Consider the following 19,123-nt stretch of genomic DNA (forward strand, 5'->3'; position numbering starts at 1 on the left):
TCAGCTCAGAATTGGGTAACCTTCTAGGCTTCTCCCTGGTGGAACCTATATCCTAGAAGTAGCATTAGTCAGTTTCTTTTTTTTTTCCCCTTTACTTTACCTATTGTAAATATTGACTATCATTATTCTGATGTATTTCCCTTTTTTCCCCAATTGTAATGCCTGGTAAACGGCTAGGTGAACTCCGCAGGGAAAGCACTGCTTCTTTAAGATTAAGATATGTTGAGAACCTTCTCTAGGATGTAACATCCAGCCTCACCAGAAAGATCTGTCTAGTGAATGCTATGGGAGAGAAAGGTACTGAAGGGATGTGGGGCCCAGTTTATGCCAGATATTTTTGTTTTCTCTTTATATTGTAGTTGTTAGTGTTCAGAAAGTAAAATAATATTTCAAATTATTAACCTGAGTCAGTACATTATATGTTAGAAGGTCTGGAATTCCAGACAACTCCATATCACACTGTCTAGCAGTTGACAAACATGATCACAGAATCATACAACTGTAAGGGACCTCAAGAGGTCATCTAGGCCAGTCCCCTTCACTCAAGACAGGACTAATTATCTAGACCATTCCTGACAGGTGTGTGTCTAACCTGCTCTTAAAAATCTCCAATGTTGGAGATTCCACAACCTCCCTAGGCAATTTATTCCAGTGCTTCACCACCCTGACAGTTAGGAAGGTTTTCTTAATGTCCAATCTAAACCTCCCTTGCTGCTATTTTAGCCCATTGCTTCTTGCCCTATCCTCAGAGTTTAAAGAAAAACTATTTTTCTTCCTCCTCCTTGTAACAACCTTTTACATACTTGAACACTGTTATGTCCCCCCCTCAGTCTTCTCTTTTCCAGACTAAACAAACCCAATTTTTTCAACCTTCCCTCATAGGTCATGTTTGCTAGATCTTTAATCATTTTTGTTGCTCTTCTCTGGACTCTCTCCAATTTGTCCCCATCCTTCCTGAAATATGGTGCTCAGAACTGGACACAATACTCCAGTTGAAGCCTAATCAGAGTGGAGTAGAGTGAATAATATTTTTAAACTGTTTTGAAAAATATGAACAAGTCACAAGCCTTCTACATTCTTTTCCATTTTAAAAATACACCCCAAAACAAAAAATGGCTCAATTGCTGGAAATTATATACGGCTAAAAGGTCTCACGTGAATGCAATATAACAAAGGGTTGGTGGCTTTTCAGATATTATCTATTCTACTTGTGTCATGATCACTACTGCTTTTGCTATTGATCTGTCAAAGCAAAATGATTCCATATGGCACCATAGTTACAGAATGAACCTCAAAGAATGATCAGTTCTGTATTGCAATACACAATAATACAACTGCTGTGAAAATTACAGTTTAAAAGCAGCAATTACAGATGTAAATACACAATAGGTTTTAGATAAAATAGTTTTGAGGCCTGAATCAAGTTCAACAATTTCTAAGAGGCTCACAAGAAAAAAACACCCTAAACTATTTTATATCATTTTAGATTAGAACCCATGACATCGATGAAATCTCTTCTACACACACTATATACAGCTATTTGGTACAGCATACTGTACAGTACACACCATCACCCTACAACTGTCAAGCAGAACTTTGCCAGACCAACTCAAAAGTTAAAACATATTGAAAAAGGTCCTGAATATCACATGTAGATAGGAGGAAATGAAGAAAGAGGAAAACAAAGAAAACTATGTATCATGCTTCAATTCATTAATAATTTTCTTTTTATTGATGAAGCTTGTAAACTGAGAAACTCAAAACACTTTTGAACAATTGTCTTATTTTTAAATTTTATTTTAAAAGTTATGAAATCAACATTCAAAGGAAATCAACAGGAGCTCATAGAAGGGACTAAAATATTACAATTTATTGTAAATAGATCCCAAAAGAAAGGTCAGTTAACTCATCATGATGGATCATCACTAACATTTATAAGCATTAGCATTCTTCTCCTTGCTGGGTACTTTGACTTTGATATGACACATATTGAATGAATCATCTCAGATGCAGGCACCAGGCAAGATATATCTTAATGCAGACAGGTCGGCGACATGAACCCTAATGGCCCTTATCTTAATCTTGTTTAAAAGCATCTTAGATTTCTGAGTAATCTTTTCACTTTCTGATATTCTCTTTTATAGAGTGTTTTTGCTAGAGTTGCTACTGATTTTAACATAAATGCATTTTTGTTGCATAATATCATCATTTTCCAGTAATGTATTAACCTTCAAAAATTGTCTAGACTTGCATTTTAATAAATGTAAAATTTATCCAAATTTAAAAACACTTTCAAAGTAAAAGTGACAGAATTTTGGTTGTCTGTACATTACTGCAGGTTCAATATGTAAGAACAGGATGTGAAGCTATGAGAGAATTGTGAGAGATGCATTGTTTCCATCTCATATGTGTATTTTACCATACTGGGTTATTAATCTCAGATATCTGGCATATGTAATACACAGCATTTTTTTTAAATAGGGATTTTATTAAGAAAAGTCTTGTTTTTATTTACTGAAATACTATTTGAATATGGTAAAAAAAATCAAAGCTCCCTACTCGAGTTTTCCCACAGTGCAACACATTCATAGGGCTAGAGTGTTGACACTGAGGTGGTGGGGGAGCACTAGGCACTTTGGGATAGAGTTACTTTGATTCTGGTCTGTGCGCTGCAGTGTGGACGCCAGAGCATTAGGTTTGAGAATGGGTCAGAAAATCCTTAACCTAGGGTTAAAATGCAAGTAGATGCTCAAGCCCAGGGTTTCCATGACACGTGCCAGCTGACTTGAGTCCCACTAACTCTAGGCTTACACTGCTGTGTAGACATACCCTAAAAGACTAACGCACTTTAAATCCAGTAACAGTTCTCTGAATATACAACGTAAGACAAAACTGTCTCTCACACACACACACACACACTAATTTCCCTTTCTTTTTGTGAGCATGTTGATATAAAATTCTGTGGCGAACAAGGTCAAACTTATGGTGATCTACTGAAATACACAGAAGCTGAACTTACTTACCAGCCAATCAACTCCTTCCCTCAGGTTAAGCCATTTTATAAGGCTATTTTACTTAGAAAATTTTAAATCTGTAAGTAGGTATTTATTGATATTTCATATATAAACAGAATTAAACTACTTCAGCATCCCTCTAAATTTTATATTAAAAACTAACGTTTTATATGCTGTTTATTCTTAGTACCTTATTTGTACACACGCACACACACAGAGTATTGCTCAAAGGCCTTGATCATGATTGGACCTTCATTGTGCTAGGCTCTGTACAAACATACAGGTAGACATGGTTCCTGCCTCACAGAACTACCATATAATTGAATACAAGATGCAGTAAGTGAATATAACAAACAATAACAGGGAAGAGCAAGGGAGGACAAAAGTAGCAGTAATTATAATAAGAAATAATAATAATAATGTATGTACATGAGATAACAATATATACCACTTGATGACTCCAAAAATCCTTTAAACATTTTTATTTATTTAAGAAAACTCATAACCCCTCTTAGGTGCTAGCTTAATAATTTCCTGCCTCGCTATCCTCACAAGAGAGAATGACCTGGGCTCGCTTATGTTATGTCAATTAGTTAGTTCCCTATATAGGATCATAGATCACAGCACAATAACAAAAATGTAGCAGATGGAATGTCTATTCCGTACCCATACAGGTGCATGATATCTTACAAAAATATAAGACAATTCAGATTGTGTGTTTGTGGTATCTCTCTCTCACACACAAAACCCTCTTCACAGCTGAAAGGCTATGAAGAGTATAAGTTCTTAGTATTTAGTATTATGTTCAAAGTGAAACTTCATATTCAGAGAGTGAATTTTTTCTGCTACAAGAAATCAAGTGGGGATTTTTCGATACAACTGTTTATGGCTCTAGTATATTGGACATAATCAGCATACAAACACACACTAATCTTAGATGTCAATTCTGAATCTTCCTTTTTAGGGAATGTTACTGAACAACTAGCAGATGAGGCAGGTAAAACATGAACCGGAATTCTCAGATACTCTTGACCCCATTCGAATCTGATTTTAAACCATAACTTGGTGCAAATATTGTGCTGATCTTGGTTAACAATTAAATCACAGGTGTTTTAGATGCATTGTTTTAGATCTTTCAGCAACCTTTGATACTACTGCCAATGGAGATATTGTTGATGTACCTGCAGATACTAACAGAAAACAGATGGGAGTTGTGCTTTAGTGGTTCCATTTCCATTTTTTCCTTTCAGAGGGAGGTACATTTGCCCAGGGGGAGCTCTCATGTGAATAAAGAGGTTTCTATTCTCACTCTTCTTTTTCATCCTTTATCTCTGTAATTAGATTTCTAAAAGCACCTATCTGAGGAAAAAAGGAAGGGAGGGTGGATAACAGTAAAACAATTTTGGCTGCATTGCCCTCAATCTGATGATGGTATAATTTTCTCTGACGCTTGGATGAGAGCTAGATGACAGGATCAGTCTGGATAAGGTAGCAGTGGTGCTAGTGGAAGAAGGGAACACAGTGCTCCAGCTATTTAGTATGGATATCAATGCACTTGTGGCTTCCAGATAGATTCCTGCAATAAGCTGTATGTGCTCTTGAAGACCACTAACACTTTAAACTAGTACAAAATGCAGCTCTCCACCCATTTTGCTGAGAATATTACACCAGTATTCTATATAGAGTCTGTGGCTTCAAACTGGTTTCTGGGCACAATCCAAGGTGCTGTCTGTTAAATCTACAAGTGGTTTGGGTCTTGGCTATGTAATGAACTATCTCTGTCTTCATGCCCGATTCCAAAAGTTTAGAGAAAAAGTTCCCAGAAATTTACTCTGGTGGATTGCAATTAGGGTGTTTCTCATTGAGGACTTACTTGCAGGGAGCAACAGTCTTGAAATATTTGCCCCACTAATCAAACAGAGAACAGAAAAGCCCTAGTTTGCTGATCATACTTTTGCTTCAGGAAGATGATTCAGGGAGTTGGACTTTCATTTACAGCTTAGTGTCAAGTTGACATTCTCAATGAAATTATGTTTTTGAATGTATGTGCGTCTAAAGGCTGTGAAAGGTACATTTTTTTAATACAAAAGGACGTCACTCCTTTAGATGAGCAGGAGGACATTTCCACTGAATGAGGGCCTTGTATTTCTGCCATAGATGTTGCTAAATATTACACATAATTGCTTCATTGGGGCTTCATTCAAAAAGAGCTCTTCCAGCTTGGAGTCTGAACATTCAGAATTTATGAAATCATAGTTAGTAGAAAAAGGCACAGTTGACAAATATATTTCAATTTAATTTTTCATTGTAAACATATAGGCTGCATGCTGAACAATGAATACCCATCGTGAAATCTCTACTTCCCATTGTTCACAACTGACAAAACACTAAAATCTCACATATGTTTGAAATATTTCAATTGTGTGAAAATATATACAGATTTATATATTCTCAATGTTTTGTTAGACCAACAGCATACTTTCTGTGCAAGCATAGTGTTCTATCATCATATCACAGTGGTACCTTCAGGAATGAAAAAAAGTGTTTGTTCCTTTTAATATATTTATATTTACCTTCTCTAGGCAAGAATCTATCACAAAGAAGGAAGAATCAGAATACAGATTATTTGTACAGAATTTTCAAAGTATTACTGGTGATTGACAACTGTAATTTACAGAAATTATTCATATTAGATGTATAAGGAGAAAACATTTTTAGTGGGATATTATATGCTTCTTTTACAAGGAAATATGATACAAGAAAAGTTAAAGAATGAATCAAGCTTGGTAAACTGAATAATAAAATATGTAACTACTATATCTATTCTTTTATTAGTCCAGTTAATATGACAAAATATATGGAAAGGGAGAGAGAAAATACAGCTGATATTAAGGGCTTTGGAAACTATCGTCTATGCTTGTCAAAAACTTCTTCTTAAATGGGTTACTATAAAGTAGTTTGGGCTCAAAATTTTATATACATTAAAATTGTTATAGTATGGTGGGGTAATGTCGTACAGATCAGTGTTTCTCAACCTTTTTGATATCAGGGACCTGCTTGCTGCCTTCCCTAAACTGTCAGGGAGATCTCAGGGACTGGTGCCAGTCAACAGACCGGTCATTGAGAAACATGACTATAGATTCTAAACATTTATTTTTAATGGCCAGACTTGAGTGGAATGAGGGCAAATCACCACTATAATTCAATGGAAGTAGGAGAAACATGCAAGAGGCACTGATTTTTTTTTGATTTTTTTTCCCCCCCAAAGGAAAGTATATCTAAATTGAAACTTGCAACTGACAGAAAAATTGAGGCCTTTAATGGATGCTTTTTGCACCTGTTAGCACTGGAAGCAGTAAATAAGTATGATGCTAGTTTCCATAGCAACGAGCATTGGTCACATAAATTTCACCTGAGATGTTTTATCAGCAGCAGCCAGCTTCTACTCTATATGGTTAGTTTAATGCAGTCTTTGACTGGCATCTTCTTATTAGCACATCAACATTTTCAAACTTGCTGCTACTTGTTCTTAAGGTCAGGGCACATGAAGTCTGGGGCGTTTCTTTTCTGATAGACTTTTTATGTGATCTGGAGTATGTCACTGTAGTTCTTGGCACCTCAATTTCCACAGCAGTAAAATGGGGATAACACTTTCCTACCTTGCAAGGTTTTGGAAGGACACATTCATTAATGTTTGTGAAGTAATTTGAAATCTTCAGAGAGAAATGTACTTACTTACATTATAGCTGACTCCTAATTATTTCTTTCTAGACTGGGGTATTCAAGTGGTTTCATTTGCTCCACTTTTGCCACAAATAAATTTTTATTTCTGACACCATGTAATAAAGGTGCAACACATGGGTACTGATAATAGACTACTCCTTATTTCCTGGCTCTAGTCACTTGACATTGTATAGTTACAAACTGCATCAAGTAGCATGGTTCCTTCATCTCCCAAATCCAATAACTACTATTACAACATCCATTCTTTACACTTGGGCCTGAGTGTTAAATCATAGCTTCAGAGCTCTCCCCAAAAAAGGCAATACGCAGATATTTTATAAACTCTAATATTCAGAGGCTAGTTTCAACCTGACACCTTCTCTTTATATAAATAAGGAAGAAAACATTTAAAGTGCTAGATAAATGAAATACATAATGTGCTTTTGTGGGAAATTAAATTAATTTCATTTATGAAGTAGCAGCTCCTGATGCTTCTCCCTTTGAGAACTAACAAGCTGATTAACATGTTTCAAAAAAGAGAGACATGCACATTTATTTAGCAAATCTCCACAATATCATAAACTTCAGAGGTATTAAACTTCCCCAGTGCACCTCAGTTTCCCTCTGTACTTTGTACTACTGTGCACTGAGTACGAAGGGAAAGGACAAGATGTTGGACTCGCATAACTGCCTGGCTGGAAACCACAGTCACTAACCAACTGAATAGGGGCTCCACATGGGAATGAAAGATCCAAAAGAGACACTGGAAGCACCAACTGGTGGGATAGTCCCACCTAGCAACCAATGGCCAAGAGGAGATTTTTCCTCACCTCTCAATAGGGAAACAGAGCAATGGCCTTGCACTGGTGAACAAAGGGCCTGACAAAGGGAGGGATAGAGAAAGGAAAACCAAGATAGTTCCTACAGCAACATGGCTCAAGAGATCCCTGGTGTTGGGGACCTTTGCTTTCCTATGTTAACCTGAGGACATCCTGATGCAGTATTCTGTTGACTAATAAGGATATTTTAAAATCACATTTCCCATATTTCTCTACTGCTGCCCCTTTTTATGCCATTTCTTTCATTCTGCATCGGGCTGTATTGTACAACTGGGAAATGAATATGGTTAAAAAATGGAGAAAAAGCTTAGATTTTGTAAACTTATCACAGGTGTAAGAGGAAATTTCTCTCCATCATCATGTACAGCATTGCATAATTGCCAGCTTGCAGTTAGAGGTTCTCTGTCAGGATTTTCAGAGACAAGATTCTATATTTCATGGACTGTATCTGGTATAGTAAATCTTATGTTCTGAAAAGTCTGACTGCATCATTTACATTTAGATAGGATTAATATTATTTGAATAAATGCTAAGGTAATGTTTTCTTGCTAAATCATTGTTGTGGGATATCACATTCCCTGTTGGAATAGGTTAGTTTTTCTGAGAACTAACACCATTCCTATTTCAGTCCCAGTTTATACTTTGGAGTGAGAGGGGAACATATTTCTCTCTTACTGGTTTGATGGGCTTGAGTTTTAGGATCCAGGGGTACTGTAATACGGATTTATTTATTTGGAATTTTAGCTTAATGAAGTTAGACCAGGAGGGGGGAGTCTTTGAGTGATGTGATGAGATGTTCAGTTCTAATGTTAGTTTTATTGCTGAATTTCTAGTTTGTCTAGATTTATCATTTTTAGAGCCACTGAGCTGCCACAGCTCACACAGAAACTCTGCTGTTGGCTGGGTGGAATGCTCTAGCTCAGTGGTTCCTTTGCAACTTCAATTTACAAAAATCAGGCTACTTGTATGTCAGTGCCTCACTTTAAGCCCCTCAGTAGGAAAAAATTGGTCTGTGTGCCTAGAGATATTGGTAGGCACTTCTTAATAAATCAAAACATATATAAATAGATACGAGTGTATATCGGGAGTGCCACACTCCATGGATGATTATGATACTAAATGTGAAAAAGTTAGAAAAATCACTTGTTCCATAGTAACTGTAACGCCTTTATTGCCTATTTTGTTTATAAAGTCCTAAAAGTTGACCCCACATACAGTGTAACAAAATACTAGTTACGTTTAAGTGATTGAATTCAAGTTGCTGTGGGAAACAATTCAATTTCCTGACTTTTCCATTTAAAATCTGGCCCATATGAATGTATTAACATAGTATTTATATTTAAGACCTTTGTAGGTGTCTGTATTTTGGTGTTTAAAGTAATTCTGAAATGCATATTTATCAATACCTTCACTAAGTCCATGGAAGTGCCTCCACCAAGAAAAAACACATAGGGTATGCATACACTGCAATAAAACACCCATCTCTGGCCTGGGTCATCTGACTTGGGCTCACCAGGGTTGGACTGTGGGGTTCTAAAACTGCAGTGTAGACATGGGGGGAGGGATAGCTCAGTGGTTTGAGCATTGGCCTGCTAAACCCAGGGTTGTGAGTTCAATCCTTGAGGGGGCCACTTAGGGATCTGGGGCAAAAATCAGTATTTAGTCCTGCTAGTGAAGGCAGGGGGCTGGACTTGATGACCTTTCAAGGTCCCTTCCAGTTCTAGGAGATTGGTATATCTCCAATTATTACATTACATTTGTGCTTGGGCAGGAGCCCAGGTTCTGAGACCCGGAGCCTGAGCACAAACATCTACCCTGCAATTTTATAACCCTGCAGCCTGAGCCCAAGTCAGCTGACCTGGGCCAGCCACAGGTGTTTTATTGCAGCGTAGACATGCACTTAATTTTTTTTTTTGTCAGTAGTCCTTTCAGTGAAGCATGAGGCCAACTGGGGTTTTGAAGGGGGAGGGGACAACCTGAGCTCATCAGCAATTTCTTTCATTCTTACTAAATATGCCAGTTACTACTCTGATCTCTAAGCATTTTCAATGGAGATAAGTTTTACTCTCAAAAAATAATTTTTTAGCAAATATATTTTGTTTATACACACAAAAAACAACTTCCACGCAACATATACAGTACCATTGTCACAACTATTGCTCTACATAAATACATCACAAACTGAAAAAATGTCTGGGATTCAATTTTAGCTATAAAATTAGAAGACAATTTAAGATTTATTTTCAGCTTGCTAGTCTTGCACATTTATACATGTGGTTTCGTGAGTTAGAATGATGGATTATAGTTCATAGTCTGCCTTTTTCTACCAATTCTACATTGTATGGTCTAATGTGGTCACCTAATGGTTATTTCTAGTAACTGCACTGATGACTGCAGCTCTTTATGGACATCAGGCAAGATAAAGAACTGGTATTCCCTTTGATCTAAAATATACATAATGTAAGTAGTGTGTCACACAAAAGGACATTTTCTTTTTATCCATTCCTTCAGGTTTTAAATTACTCTTTCTTGTGGGACATCTGACATCAGCAAAGCGGTGAGAAATCTTGAACTGCATCAGTGGCTCCAAATTGGTGCAGTTTTTCCAGTGATACCAGTTTTGATTTTTAAAAGGTTTACATTAAACCACTGTTGATTTTACTAAATTGTTTACTGCAATCCAACCACAGTTACAGTTTGATGAAACAAACAGACCTGTACTCCTAATTACATTGCACATTTATTCTGTTCCTCAGATTTGAGTTCTGTACAACAATAAGAACTATGGGAAAAGAATATGAACTTTCATTTTTTATCACTGAGGTATAGTCTTAGCCATATGACACACCCTATCAACAATAAAATTTAGTAATACATGCTTTGAAACAAAGAAAATTGATCCCTTGGGACAGTGGGCTTTGTGCAATTTCCACTTGATTCAATAAAACACTGCTAAAATCCATAGTGAAGTGAAATGAAACAATAATCAAAAGAAAGAGAAATGAAATGGCTGTATATTATACAAACTGCATATAAAGAAAATGCAAAAGGCATCTTAATTGCTGAGTCAATGCACACGATAAAGTTGCCTTTGATGATAGGCAACTGAATGGTAAGAGTTTTTTAAAAACTGGTTTTAAAAAGCCAGACCCATGGAGACAGTTCAAGGAAAAATACTGAACATCTCCTCTTTCTGCAACAGATATGGCAATTTCCTGCAATACCCAGAACAAAGCTTATTGAATTAAGTTAAATCTTACTGTATTAAGTGTATGTACCACTGTGGGCCAGGGATTGTAATTCCATGGGGGAGGGGGAACACATCCCTCCAGGAACTAAGGGGGGGGAGGGAGGTGGAAGAGGAGTGGGGGGAATTAGACAAATTCATTCAGGTTGTAACATGTCCCGAGAGGTACCACCACCTTGAAAGAGGTATATACTGATTCCAACTGGATTCTCTAGAGACCAGCAGACAAGAAAGGACTTTTCAATAAATAACCTGATTTTAAATTGTCTCAGGGCCTTCTTTCTGATCCAATAAATGGACAGGATCCTCTGACCAAGTGAAGGGCCCCAAACCTCAGGGAAGGATTGGAAGGACTGATACTGACCAGAGCCCTTGTGGAGATGGTGATGGTGATTTCTAGTAAGCTTATTAGCATCCACATAGGTTCTTTCATTGTTTTTAATATGCTTTTACCTTAAGAATAAATGCACTTACTTAGAAAGAGCTGTGTGGTAACTTAAACCAGTGGACAATTATGCTGTTTAGAGCCTCTGCTAGGCAGTCTGTCTTACTGGGGAATTCACAGTATAAGCAGGAAACTGTGCAGTCTGGAAATACCTTGGTCTGGAAGAAGAAAGAGGTGTCTGCCCAAGAAAGGAGACAGCTGGGGAGCTGGAAGCCTAAGAGTAGGTGCCCTTGCTGGACCATGGAGGGGGAATATGGGCAAAGTTGCCCTGAACTGTGACACTTTCTATCCAAGATTTATTTTCATACTGAGATCCCTTTCTAACAGATGCCAAATGCACATAAGCATACTTGCACTGAGGCCCAAACCAGTCTTTTCTGGATAACTGTGATCAAAACAATAATATTCCTACTATTCCTATAATGAAACAAAACATACATTGCACAAAAGCAAACTTGTAACCAATCAACTGCAGGATCCAAGCAATTCCAACATGGACACTGCTGTTGATGTACAGGGATAAAAAGTTACAGAGTAAATGTTTAAGTGTGTTTTTAAAAGAGAGAAGAATATGGATTAAAATTGCCTTACCTTATAAGATGGCAAAAAGCATAAGACCCCTTGGCCAACAGTTTGACACACTGAAAGCAGAAGTGCTCCCACTTCATCCTGGAATTCAAAGGTCTCTGTATGCTGGAATGTGGCATGCAACTTCCGACCCTTGGGGCCTGCCCCAACGGTGCCGACCCAAACCTGTTGTATTAATATTTCAATTTAGATACATATTTACACCAAATTAATAGGGAAATGTAAAAACTGAAGTAAACAAAATATTAAGATTATTTCTGAACAGATTAATGCGAAGGAACAAGAATATAAAATCAATAAACAGAAAGAATGGAGTATAGCAAGTTACCAAAGTGAGAGGGGCTGTTACCAGCTAAAAGTGTTTACTTTTTAGCTGTACTGGTGAAATAATACTACTTTCCTACTATTACTACTTTTATTTAGGATTATTATATATCAAGTATAGTTTCATTTAAACACTTAGTTGACAATTTTCTCAATGCAAGTAAATGTCTATTTTACTCTTTCCATTTTGAGTTATAGAAACAGAACGAGTTTATATGGTCTTCATTTTAACTTGCCATTTATAATGAATATTAAAGTTTCAGGAGTGAAAGCAATGCTGTAAACATTTACCTGTGAGTTATGAATAACATGATTTGCCTCAAGCTGGATAGTAAACTTCACACCAAGTTCTGAAGAAAATGAGTCCATTGGAGAGAGCGTACCAGACGTTAGAACAATTGTCCTGACATTACCACTTAAATCTGAAAAGGCCTAGGGAAAATTTAAAAAAAATTTTTGTAAAATCAGTACAAACTATTATATTTGTATTTGTGATCAAATAAGGGTCAGTAAGGAGTTGCTGGTTCACTTTGTACATAGCTTACCACAGCTGGATTCAAGCACCAAAAGTTAAGCGTATGGACTGCTGTTTTCTGCCGTGAACTCCTCTGATGTTTTGGTTGTACAAAGAAAGCATTTTTATCTGGAATATCAAGTTGCTTTTCATTTGTCCAAACATATGTTTGTTGCAAAGCAACTCTGTAGTCATCTGCAAATCTATACAGAAGTAAATTAATATAACTGGTAAATAGATGTAACCGGCACTTTGTTAAATATATTTAATAATATCTGTCAAGTGGGTTCTGCATTAAACTCTGAAACAACAAAACCAGTGTGAACAGAATGTGGTTCCACCTTAATTGTCCAGGCTAATGCTGTACCAAACTCTGCCTATAATAAAATGAGCTGGCAACTGTGCATACAATATATGGAAGAACGTACGCTACACTAGAAACAAAGACCATGATTTAAGATATAAGGTTCAAAAGTTATACAACTTCCCATTTAAGAAACATAAAGAGCCCCTATAATTGCTAAACCATGTATTACAGAATTAGTTTAAAACAAAATATTTAATAGCTACAGTGGCTTTAAGAGTGAAGGTATCAAAAGAGTAGTTTAGATCACTTTAATGTTAATTTAAAATAATTAAATTGCATACTGGAGTTAGGCAACATGCCAAGAAAATATTCTAGTCTGACCTTTAGAGAAACCATACTCAACATTTTAGTTATATAAAAAAGAAAATTAATTTGGTGACATCAACCTACTACTTACTGGATGTTTACACACATGAGAAAAATTTTTGGCACAATCCTGTTTAATTGGTAGATTTTGCTCAGGAGAAACCTGACACTGAAATAAATAGCAGAGGTGCTGAATAGTTGAGAAAGAGACAACTTGGCAAAGAAGCAGGAGCATGTTTGTACTATGCATGCCTCCAGTTTGCTTGGCTCCCACAAGTGCTCATTTTTTCTTTATCATGCGTACCAAAACTACCCAAATGTCTTAGGGGAAATATTTATATTTGCCATCTTTCCATCTCCATATAAACAATCAGATGTTTACAAAAATGCACTCACTTGCAATTTAAATATATCTGGTAGAAAGGCGAATGAAAAAAAGTCCACAATTCAGGCTATATATTTCCACCAACCTGTTGTTATCTTTAAAAAGATATAGCAGAACCATGAATAACCCTTTTAGCACAATTTGAGTGGCAGGGCTCACAATAGGAACCTCAATAAGCTCATCTCCTTCATGAAGATTCGATACTTTTTCTTCTTTTTCAAGGACAGCTGCAAAATGTTTCTGCAACAGGCAAACTCCTCATTAATATCATCCTAAAAATCTTCCCAAAACAAATGCATACAAATAAAGTGTTCACCACAGTATTTTAAAACAACTTCTCTCAATGCAGCTAGAGAAGTTAGACTGAAGATAACATTCTTAGTACTTAACTCAGTGCTTTCACTGCGCTTGGTACTGTACAGAAAGAAAGGACTGGCTGAAGCATGCACTAAATATGATTTGTTAGTCAATCTGAATGTAGAGGGTCAGTAAAGACAGAACTAAGAGTCACTACATTGTCACAACTTTGAATAATTTTATCTGATCACAGTTATTCTTTGTTAAAACATAAATAAAGTAATTATAAGACCATTGTAACAAGGTCAGTGTCTGCTACTTTGAAAATAAATTACTCTAGTAGATTTAGAACTTGATTCGCCACTGGCACTTTTTTACGCAGGTGTGATTGTACTAGTTTCTGTGGATTTACCTTTGATTTTCATCATGCACACTTTTCTAAGACAGCTTTGAGAAACTGGACTGAATTTAAAAAAGTAGTGTACGTGTATTTTAAAAAATGAAACCAAATAATATTATGCATTTTTATAATAATTTCTGTAACAGAAAACTCTACCTGCAAGATAGGAAATGTAGCATTTGTTATTCCCATATTGTGCAAAATGGCGAGCATTTCCTTTCCACTCCAAACTTTACAGGAGGTTTCATATCCCCTTTCTTTAAGCTGACCAGAGCTTTCCTGCAGCCAACTGCAAATGAAGACAGTAATAATAAATGTAAATCATTCCTGCATTAATTTCAATGACCTTGTATGATCGTTTCCAGGAAGCAAAACTGAATGAGCTTCACAAATTGTACCATACTCCTGTGATATTATTAATACCGTATATACTCATTCACAAGCCTAATATTTTTGGTAAAAAAGTGACGCATCAAAGAGCGGGGATCGGCTTATAAATGTGTCTACACCAAAATTTGATGATTTTAAACTCTATGGAATCATTGAATTGAATAGCTAATACATTGTCGTTTTGTTTACCTGGAGCATTCACAGGCACAGAGGCCCTCAGCTCCCTGTGGCCGCGGTTCACCGTTCCCAGCCAATGGGAGCTGCGGAAAGAGGCACCACTTCCCGCAGCTCCCACTGGCTGGGAACGGCAAACCCCGGCCACTGGGGGCTCCATGCTAGTGAACACTCCAGGTAAACAAAATGTCCAGTCCCGCTAGAGGCTTATCCTAATGGGCCAGGAGCCAAAGTTTGCCAACCCCTGAAATATAGGGTCAACTTATGAAAGGGTCATACAGTTTTTGCTATTTTTACCTAACCATCTTGTGGGGTTGGCTTATAAAGGAACGGACTAATGAACGAGTATATACAGTACTTATTTCAAATTAATATCTTTAATCAAAAGGTTGAGGGCTCTGCATTTAGGGTCTGATTCCATTCTCTCTTCTGCTAGTTTTACACCTTTGAACTGCACTGACTTTAATTAGAGCTACTTCTGATGTATGCTGGTGGATGTCAGAGAAAAATCTATCCCCTAGTGTTAACATTCCCCCCCCACACACACACACACACACACCGCATACATTCTTTTTTAAACTTTATTTTAAAAGGACATAAAAATATAACTTGTTTCTTTAATTTGTGAGGAATGCATAGGAAATGTTTGTGTAGCCTTGCACCAATCCTTATTTTAAGCTATTATGCTTTAAAGACCATTCATTACCTCTGTAATTGGTATGATTAAGGAAGGAGTGACAACCTGCACCATACAGCTCATTGCGAAGTATTTCCAAGATGAGTTACATCAGCCTAATTAAACCACATCCCTTCATTACAGTCATGGAGGAAGAAACACAGGATGCAAGCACTCTTTTGCTAGTATAAGCTGTGTTTCCACTAGGGGAACTGGCAAATCCTTTCAAGTGTAGGAAAGGGCACTAAAACATGTGCTTATGTTTGATTCTAGAAAGCACTTAAGAGACTTTTTTTAAACGGATGTAGAATTTTTCTGGTTACTCACTCAACGGGCCCAGACCTGCCAGTTTGTGCAAAAAGATAATACTAATTATTGGTCATTTACACTCAGTCTCTTGCTTTCCACCCGCTGCTTTCCCTATGGTTGGCAGACTTGACAAGAGAATCAACCTGAGTTTTTCTGATAAGGTTAAAAAGCCAGAGGCGGTCAAATCTCAAGCCTTGTTGATCTCCTCTGCTGCTAAGAAGTTTAACATTTGAAAGACCCAACAAAGGAGAATTAGTGGCCACAGGGAAATTATTCTGTCTCAGTGGCACACAAATGTTAACCCTTGGCACCAAATGGAAAAGAAAGGAGGGTGAAGTTGAAGGTGTACCTAATCTCTAATATAAACAGGGACTTCCTAAATGAGCAACACTTCCCAGACCAATATTATAACAAAATGTTTGTCCCAAATGTAACTAAGATAAGCTCAGTTAATATAAACAAAGCCACTTTTGTTATTTCTTATTGTTATTCCACTGTTCAGATAGGTTTCTGATGAAGGAGGAAATTATTTAATTGGAATATTTGGACATGCACAGTTGGGTACCAGTTATTTATTATTTAAATTACAGTAGCAGCTACTATATATGGCACTGTACAGTCAAAACACAAAGGAGAATGAAATGGTGGTGGAGGTTGGCTGCTTTTTGATTTATCTGACTTGCTCAACATCACATAGAAACTCTGTAGCAGGAGCAGAGAAATTTCCATTCTCCCGTCAAGTTCGTTGGGCATTTTCCGTGGAACAATTTTCTGGCAGAAAATTAACTTTCTGCAAAATTTAAATTTTTTTTGCAGGAAAATTTTAATATTCTGTCAGACTATCATCCATGTCTCCAAGACTCTCAAACTGCCCAGAGACAACGAAGGGGAGATATGACAGACGTTTATAAAAAGGGAGTAGAGAAAGTGAATAAGGAAGTGTTATTTACATCTTCACCAGGGGTCACCCAATCAAATTAATAGGCAGCAGGTTTAAAACAAACATAAGGAAGTACTTCTTCACACAATGCACAATAAACTTGTGGAACTCACTTCCAGGGGATGTTGTGATGGCCAAAAATATAACTGGCTTCAAAAAAGAATTTGATGTGTTCATGAAGGAAAGAAACATCAATGGCTATTAGCCAAGATTGTCAGGGATGCAACCTCATACTCTGGGTGTCCCTAGCCCTCTGATTGCCAGAAGCTGAGACAGGACAACGGGGATAAATCGCTTGATAAAATGCCCTGTTCTGTTCACTCCATCTGGCATTGGTCACTGTCGGAAGAGAGGATTCTGGGCTAGATAGACCATTGATCTGCTCCAGAATGGCCATTCTTATGTTCTAGATTCCACAAGCTGCCCAGCTCTTAGGCAGGTGGGCTGCTGGGAGTCTGGGCAGCCTTATTTTCAGGCTCCTCAAAAAGCCCAGATTATCCAGGCAACTCTGGGAGCCTCGGAAACACTTAGAAAGGTAAAAAAAAAATATTATTTCTATATTTTTCAAAACAAAACTTTGGAACTTTTCAATTTCAAGAAATTTCATTTGTTTGTTCCATTTCAGAATGAGTTTTATTCTTAACATTTCAGAATTTCCCATGGAATGGGAATTCCAGTTTCCAATCAGCTCTGTGGTGGCATTAAACTGCCTTAACCACAAAATTATGCTTTCTCTTACTGCATTCCCTGCTTCATTCACCATAAACCTTCCAAATTCTGCAACAAATGAGACAGAGGTCCTACAGGCATGAGCTTCATTCACTACACAACCATGATTCAGTCCCATCCATCCTGTGCACTAAAGGACAGGCCCGGTAGGAAAAAAAAACAACAGTGTTGCATTCTGACATTTCCTAAGTCAAGTGCTCGACTCTGAAACCTTAGCATTCTTTTAATGTAGGAAATTTTAATAAAAAATACCTACGTTTTTAAAAAACTTCAACACAAAAAACACAATTGCAGCATGTAGAACCACAGGCAGGGGTAAAAGTAAACCAGCACCGTGTACCGGTAAAAAGTGGCTGCCGGTACCAGCCCGTACCCAGCTGGCTTTAATGTCGCTGCCCCTTTTGCCCCTCCCGGCTGCCGATGTGGGGCGGGTGGGGGGGGGGGAAGCAGCTGCCCCGGGGCCAGTGATTTAAAAGGGCCCGGGGCTCCGGACGCCACTATTGCTACTGTGGCAGCGGCCGGAGCCCCGGGCCCTTTAAATCACCGCTGGAGCCCCAGGTGACATGGGCCAGGAAGCTTGGAAGGGATGGCTGGGGGACACTGACCCCCCCCCCCCCGCCGCCCCCATGCCGGTAAGTCTTCAGCATTACTTTCACCCCCGACCACATGCATCCTCCACAACATCAGCAGGGTTGGGATCTTTAGATCCACAACGCTATCCACTACCACTTAAGCTAATGGAGTAACTGGTAATAGAAGACGGCTATTACTTCTCTGAGGCCCTGGCACAAGGAGGAGATGGAAACAGAGAGAGACATTTTACCAGAGGGTTTCACAGCTATTTGCTAGACAGCAAAGGAATGTTAAGACTCATCAATAATGGGTTCAGTTCCAAGTTCTAGTGGTTATAGACCCCTCTGCCACTGTTCTCCCAGCCTCTCCCTGCCCCTTCTGCTTCTACAACTGCCCTGTCCAGCTCCTACACCTGTCCCCCTCCCACTCAGCTCCTGCCCTTGCCCGCCTGCTCTGTCTCCTTGTCTTGCCCCCAACTCTTCTCCATGTTCTTCTTCACCCATTCTGATCTTCTCCACTCCATAGCTCCTGTCCTTCACCCCCCCCCTCACCTTTGTTCTTATTTCCTCTCCCCTCCTCTATCTTCTGTCCTTGTTCCTCCCTGCCAGTTCTTGCTCCTAACCCCACCATGCTCCCCTCAGGTTCCTATCCCTTATGCCTTGCCCCTGTTCCTCACCACTGTGTTAGGTTGCTGCCTCCTTCCACTCCACAACCAGCAGGGAGGCCACCAGCAGGGAGAGCACTGATAAAACAGGATTCTCCCTGCTCTCAGTTCCTGTGCATGGCTTCACAGTGACTTCTGGAAAGAACAACTGCAGGGAAAGTCCTACATAGCTCCTGCAGCCAAGGGAGAGAGCATGCCTAGTTGGTCTGTGGGGCCAAA

General features: G+C 38.2%; 1 protein-coding gene across 19 annotated transcripts in view; it reads right to left on the reverse strand.

The window, feature by feature from the left end:
• Window positions 1-19,123, reverse strand: part of BRIP1 (BRCA1 interacting protein C-terminal helicase 1) — a 232,857-nt gene that overhangs the window by 173,360 nt on the left and 40,374 nt on the right. For all 19 annotated transcript variants that reach the window (XM_039507814.1, XM_039507813.1, XM_039507812.1 and 16 more), the window contains exons 10-14: window positions 14,606-14,738; window positions 13,838-13,992; window positions 12,726-12,897; window positions 12,472-12,612; window positions 11,860-12,021 (exon numbers count right to left, since the gene is read on the reverse strand). In XM_039507814.1, coding sequence (XP_039363748.1) covers window positions 11,860-12,021; window positions 12,472-12,612; window positions 12,726-12,897; window positions 13,838-13,992; window positions 14,606-14,738 — 763 coding nt within the window. The remainder of the gene's footprint in view (window positions 1-11,859; window positions 12,022-12,471; window positions 12,613-12,725; window positions 12,898-13,837; window positions 13,993-14,605; window positions 14,739-19,123) is intronic.

Source organism: Mauremys reevesii, linkage group 20 (genome assembly GCF_016161935.1).
Source record: "Mauremys reevesii isolate NIE-2019 linkage group 20, ASM1616193v1, whole genome shotgun sequence".
NCBI lineage: Eukaryota > Metazoa > Chordata > Testudines > Geoemydidae > Mauremys > Mauremys reevesii.